Raw genomic sequence first — 6,545 nt, 5'->3', positions numbered from 1 at the left:
TCTCAAGAAGAAGAAGAAGAGATTGAAATCCTACACCGAACTATTTACCGTTTCGCGCTCCTCAGGAAGCTTTCAATCCTTCAATGCCAGCGAAAGCATTCCTCCAGCTACAATCGACTCTCGATCACTCACAAAGTGTCCCGGGGGTCTTCATTGTACATCGATTACAGCATATCGAAAGGACAGTTTTCTCCTCGATCACCCCTCAAACGACGTTTCTATTGCACTTCTGTCTTACATTTAGAAAATTACAGCCGTTCGATCGGCCATCGATCGTTTCTCTTCCTACGAAGCATTTTATTTTCTCTCTTTGTCTCTTTTTTACCACGGAGATTTGCGGTGTCTTTGTCTCGCGATGGATCCCGAGTGTCTGATCGACGACGTTTCGAGGCGTTCCAGCCTCGAAACCACACCGCCTATCTACCGAAACGCGTTCTAGCGACGGAGTAACGTTGAACAGACACCCAAGAGCCGGGATGATCGAACTTCCGGCCGAGATCCTTCGATTGGCGACGCGAAAAGGCGCGATATCACAGCTTCGACGGATCGTAATTCTCGAAGGACCACCTTTGTCTGGCTGCAGTCGGCGAACATCCTCCATTATCAGACGTTGTTTGCTTTCGGTGATTGCCAGACACTTGTCGCTGCTACCGTGTCTGATCTGCTTCGTCTGAAAATAAAAAGGTCTTTGATAGTGCCTGCTCTGATTGCTGATTTTTCTAGATCTTCTAGGAATCACTGTCGAATTTAAACTATTAATTTGCAGAAATTGAAAATCTATTATTTTGATAAGATGAAAAATTTCTGAATAAAAGAATAAACGAAATGACAAAGTCGTCTGCGACAGAATTATAATTATTTAACCCCTGTTCCACTACTTCTGGTTAACACAAGGATAACATACCTGAGGATTATAAATCCATTGTTGATTACCCTTACTACTGTCACATGGATAGAGGTATTTGCAGGAATTGAAAAACTATTATTTTGAAAACAGTACTTCTTGAAAATGTGAAGAATTTTTAAATATAAGAATAAATGAAATGACAAAGTCGTCTGCGACAGAATTATAATTATTTAACCCCTGTTCCACTACTTCTGGTTAACACAAGGATAACATACCTGAGGATTATAAATCCATTGTTGATTACCCTTGCTACCGTGACATGGATAGAGGATGACATCGGTGCCGCTGTAATCCAAGCACGACTCGTCTCGACGAATCTCCCCGGTCTTGCTCAACATCCAGTACTGTGACAAACGATCAAGATTAATGCCCGTGGATTTTGACCTCCAACGTTTGTCTATGACCGATGGTTCTGACAGTCGCCTACCAATGTGTGCGTTTGCAAAAAGAATTCGAGAAACGTGGATATTATAAAAACTGTTTTACGCTCCAATTAGTTGGGAATGCTGGCGTAAAAAAATGTTTTAAATATTTTGAACCACGTTGAATTTGAAACTGTGAATTTGCAGCGGAGAATCTTTTCTCTCTAATCTTTTAAAATTGCTATTTTTCAAACATACAAAGCTTTTATACTAAGTTATAATTAAATCCGTGAAGGGAAAGATATTCTTAATCGAAAAAAGTTTCGTCACTAAAGGTATAAAATTTTCCTTCAGTCTTAGAACTTCCATTCTGCGTTAAAAGTCATTAAAGTTTTTGATGTAAACGCAAAACGACTTCACGTTCGTAATTACTTCAACAATAGTTTCGAATTTGTATATGTAAAATCTGGTTAATACTTTGAACTCTTGTGATTCGCTTAAGAAGATTGAACGAACTTTTGCTATCCAGGAAAAATTTAATTAAAAATTAAGACAAATATCAAGATAATAAAGACGGTCGCTGTGAAATTTCAATTTGTATATTCAAATAAGGAAGAAGTTAATTAAAAATAAATACCATGAATGATCAGTATTTATTCAAATCGTTACAGATTTGTTATCACGCTATCAGAACCATCCGTGTCGAAAATTTAAAGGTCTTCAGCCCCTGTCGTGCAACGTGTACCAAAAAGCAATGAAATTCTGGATAATGAAAAAGCGGGTATTAACGCCATGCACGAATTACGACGTATCGATTTTGTCGCCGAGGAATACATCAAACCACCATAAAGCATGTTCGGTAAGAAAATGACGGTGATTATGCGAACGACTTCCGTTTCAGAAAAATATCACCCTGTTGAGAAGTAATTTCCTTCCTCGAAAATCAACCGACACCTGTTTTCAAACTATTTTTACTGTGCAAAGGTGAAATTGAATTTCTATCGAGTTGAATAAAAATAGAATAAATTATTCAACTATTAGTAGCAAAAAATTAAAAAGAAATAAAATCGAATATTTAAAGAATTAATCAAAGCATAATGAATATAAAATATTAATTTCCTCGTGCCTATTTACAAAGCTAGCTTATACCAATTAGCAGGCACAAGATAAGCCTTACAGCAATAACAGTAATTATCTAATTAACGCAACTGTTGAACGCGTAGATCTACCTTTGTCTAAACACGACTTCCTTCTGTCAGTCAATTGTTACATTATCTGTTATCTAACTATCAATTACTCCCCGTTACTAATCCTGTCTAGTCTAATTACACAATCTGTCCATCGTCGGTAAGCCCTCGATCATCGAGATGTCAATTAGCCACGCAATCATCCTCGACATTGTTGGCATTTACTCGCGTCAATCAAATACCTTGATTTAAAATTTGTTATCTCTAAAGAAAAATTTCACTTTCGACAAGATTAACAAAAAATTTCATTTAATTCCCATTTTCACAATTGAGTTGCTTTCAAACTTTGTTAATCTTTGAAAGGGAAGAAACAGGAGGGAAACGTGGCTGAAAATTTCGTCAGGGTTGAAAAAAACACAAAACAGCGTGGAGAAAATAAAAAAAAGAGGAACAAACAGGTGGAGCTCGTTACCACCGCGAAACATGCACTGTCACGTCGAAGCCCCGTAGAAAGGATAGCCTGGTAACCGGCCACTCGTCTCGTCATTAAAATCACGCAGACGACGAATCCCGACCGTCGTGGTGTACAAAAGCCCGACGTTCCCTCAGGTTCTGACTCGGTTTAACAACCGTGACAACCAGTTACAACCAAAAACACAATCAGTCGCCGCTCGCTCGACCTCGTAAAGCGCCGCTTTAATTTACCTATTTGCCCTAGCAATTAAGCCACGGTTTCACGGTAATTACGCCGCTGCCACGAGCTTTGCCTCTGACCTGATCAACTCCTGACCATCGACTTTCTATTGTTGTCCATTCGTGGCTACCAAACGAACGATTCGTGTGAATCCATCGAGTTATATATCGCTGATGAATCGAGAAATGGTATCTGAATGATTCTCGCTTCGTTTCGTTGGCGTTTAGTGGAGGGGAGAGGGTTTCGTATACTCGGACGCCTTTAGTTCGGGCCGAGGACCGCTAGGTGGCGGCGAGATGATCATCGTTCTCGCTAGCGGTCGCCCGGCATGCAGTTCGAATATATAGGAGTTCCGAATTTCGGTTTTATAGGTGTCTGGGGCACCTATGACGAGTCTGACAGATGAATCCGAGACGAAACACCTGTTTCTCCCCTCTCCTACAATTTCAATAACCTGCTTCCATTCTTACACAGTGATAAAAATGTAGAGGTGTTAGTAATAATGAACAGAGTTGATTTTTCTTTAATCAATATTAATTTACTTTTTCAAGGAAGTAAATAGTGAGCTTGAATATAAAAATTTCTGTACCTACAGATATAGAATATTAAAAATTGAACGACATGCATGCTCTCCAAAATGAATTTATTGTGCGCAGTCACGAACTGATATCCACTGGATAACGAGTAAACCGAATACATACGTGTAAATCAAATATGCATCGAATGTAGTTTTTATGTAAAGCAACTAGATCCCTGTCTGACTATGTACCGTCCTATTCCACTTGTCTGGCAATCTAGCGTCACTAGTTCGCTCGTCTGACTTATTACTTACTTGTTCTACTGATTTTTCAAATTTCAAAGAGAATTCAATTGCATTTAATATCAACCATTTTACAAGATCATTTTTGTATACATTTGAGTAATGTAAATTTTAATATTTAAGCAAATTACTAATTAAAAGTCTGTCAAAGTGTTAAATTACCAATAACTGAGCAGAATTGCTAAAACAAAAATTGTCACGAAATTTAGCGTGGCAGTAAACGCGTTAAAGGGTGCTAAAAGTACCAGGCACAAGGGGTCAAAGGATCGATTTATCAGCACCTCTATATGCCCCGCTATCAATAGCCGTTGAAAGATACATCATAGCCAGGCGAGCGAACATTATTTCGGCCTTAGCGCGCAGTTACACCCACACCAATAATTTTCAGCAGGTGTGCTGCTTCCCACCGGCCGGAAGATTAATTCCGCACAATGGCGGGAAACTAAAAATGACGACAAGGAACAGATAGCCGTGGCGAGAGAAAGATAGACCCGGGTCATCGTATCACGAAAAACGTGGCGTGACGATTGATCACCAGCCGTACCAGATTAGCGAGCTTACTAATTGCACCGAAATAGGTCGACGCTTAGCACCGAGTTAGCGTGCATGTTAAATGTGTCGCCGGTTAATGCACCTGTTTTCTTCAACCAAAGTGATTATCGTGAGTAATCAACGGCAAGCAAATTGTGTAAATAAGTATTAAGGAATTTTAATGAGATTTTGATGATGTACATTAGCATAATGGAATCTGGGTCTTAGGGGAAGAGAGTCGAACTAATTCAGAAATCAGTTTCAAATATTTACAATAATATTCATTTTCCTGCGAGTGACTTAAGAAAAAATTAATTATTTTACATTCATACACTCGTATAATTGCTTAATATACTTGTTTATTCGAAACCACGAGCAAGTAGATTTTCAAATATCCCATCACCATCAAGGACCTAACAAAAGTCTCGATAGAGATAACTAGGAAGCCAAATTAGATCACCGCGTGCCCCGTAATTATTATAACTATTTATTTAACATTTTCATTCCGTCGAATTTTGAAATTTATGTACCTGATTGCCGCCCTGGCGGTGACAGGGATATAAACCCACTGGCTGGTGCAAGTCTTCAGGTTTCCCTGGTGAATCTATACATATGCTGCTAACCAGGTGCCTGATCTGCATTGGAATTCAACAGATTTGCAAACAGTTACTAACCATCTTACGAACCGGTTGAAACAATCAAATTGATCTATTATCGGTGATCTTACGTAAGGATTTCACGAAATATTTCCTATCTTCGGACCTTGAATGGAAAGGAAAAACACGAAACCATGCATAAAACACACAAGCCTAGGATGCATATCACAGTCATGCAAGCGTTAGAATGTTAGTGTCTCTTTTCGTGAAACGAAAAAATCGACTTCTGAGCGAATATAATTCACGTCGAATTTCAATTTCGCCAGAATTCTCGAAGAAACGAAAATAAAGCGGATTCGAATAGGAAAGTCGAGTTTTCGATTCAGGCGTGAAAACGAACTGACAGTGAAACAAACAGCTTGACGGGGCTAAATATATGTTTGACACGAGATTCGTTCAGCTTCGACGCGTCAATTTGTACCTGATTTCCGCCCTGTCGATGGCAGGGGTAGAGTCCAGCCGGTTTGTGCAAGTCTGCCTTGCGTGCCGGCGAATCCAGACAGGTGTTACCTCCCTCCCGAGATTACGTATCTGTTCATTAGTTAGTACAATCATTTCTGGATTAGTATTCGTTAGCCTGGCACGTTAGTAAACCGTAATATTTCTATCAATGGCGAAGCATTCGTCGCACGAACACCGAAAAAAATAAAATCTGAATAAAGTGAATATTTGTCAGAGTTCAATTGGAAATTTCCGTTTTTTTTTATATAGAACGGTATAGAATAAAACAATATAGCTTTCAAGCGAGCAAATCGAAAACGTTTGTTACTAAACTACTATACCCGTGATAAGAACAATAGAATTATTGCTCGATATATTTTCGTGTCGGAAAAACACTTTTCATTATTTATCTCGGTGTTCGCGGACCGGTGATATATTTACAGCAACGAAATGCTCGTTTCGCTGCATCTGGAAAAATGAAACGCACAAATCAATGGAAACATAATGATTGAACGAGACATTGAATATATCGCAGGGCCAGCAATTTTCTTTTTCTCACATATTGGAATCTCGGTTGATAAGAAAAATCCCTCTACTAATTAAAATAGCGAACGTATTAAATTGTTTTCTATTCATTCTACCGAACGTTCTGAAAGCTTGTTTCTCAACCCGTTCTTAATCAAGCCATTCAACCGAGATTCCAGTGCCGTATCGACGATTCCGTCGATTTTTCCGTCTGCTTCCTCCGTTTCTCCTGAAATTTCCGACCACAGAACAGTTGCCGTGAAACAAAGAGATCAGCGCAGCAACAGGGCAATGCCGTGCCATTTTTTAGACAGACAGCAACAAATCGAAAATGAGCCGAGCTCCTGTTTTGTTCGCGAAAGCATACCGACCCGTGCACGTGTACCACATATACATGGAATATGTGTTTGTGTGTGCAGGTT

At 39.3% G+C, this 6,545-nt stretch overlaps 2 protein-coding genes across 9 annotated transcripts in view; one reads left to right on the top strand and one right to left on the bottom strand.

Annotated features, from left to right (window-relative positions):
* Window positions 1-6,545, top strand: part of LOC114875900 (putative polypeptide N-acetylgalactosaminyltransferase 9) — a 183,463-nt gene that overhangs the window by 166,766 nt on the left and 10,152 nt on the right. The gene's annotated exons all lie outside the window — the stretch shown is intronic.
* Window positions 349-5,177, bottom strand: LOC123988444 (putative polypeptide N-acetylgalactosaminyltransferase 9). The gene is given in 4 exon segments (XM_046288582.1): window positions 349-595; window positions 598-670; window positions 1,123-1,251; window positions 5,032-5,177. Coding segments are annotated over 4 exon segments (378 nt in total). The 5' UTR covers window positions 5,143-5,177; the 3' UTR covers window positions 349-530.

This window comes from Osmia bicornis, chromosome 14 (genome assembly GCF_907164935.1).
Source record: "Osmia bicornis bicornis chromosome 14, iOsmBic2.1, whole genome shotgun sequence".
Taxonomy (NCBI): domain Eukaryota; kingdom Metazoa; phylum Arthropoda; class Insecta; order Hymenoptera; family Megachilidae; genus Osmia; species Osmia bicornis.
This window is presented reverse-complemented; position numbering and strand designations above follow the sequence as displayed.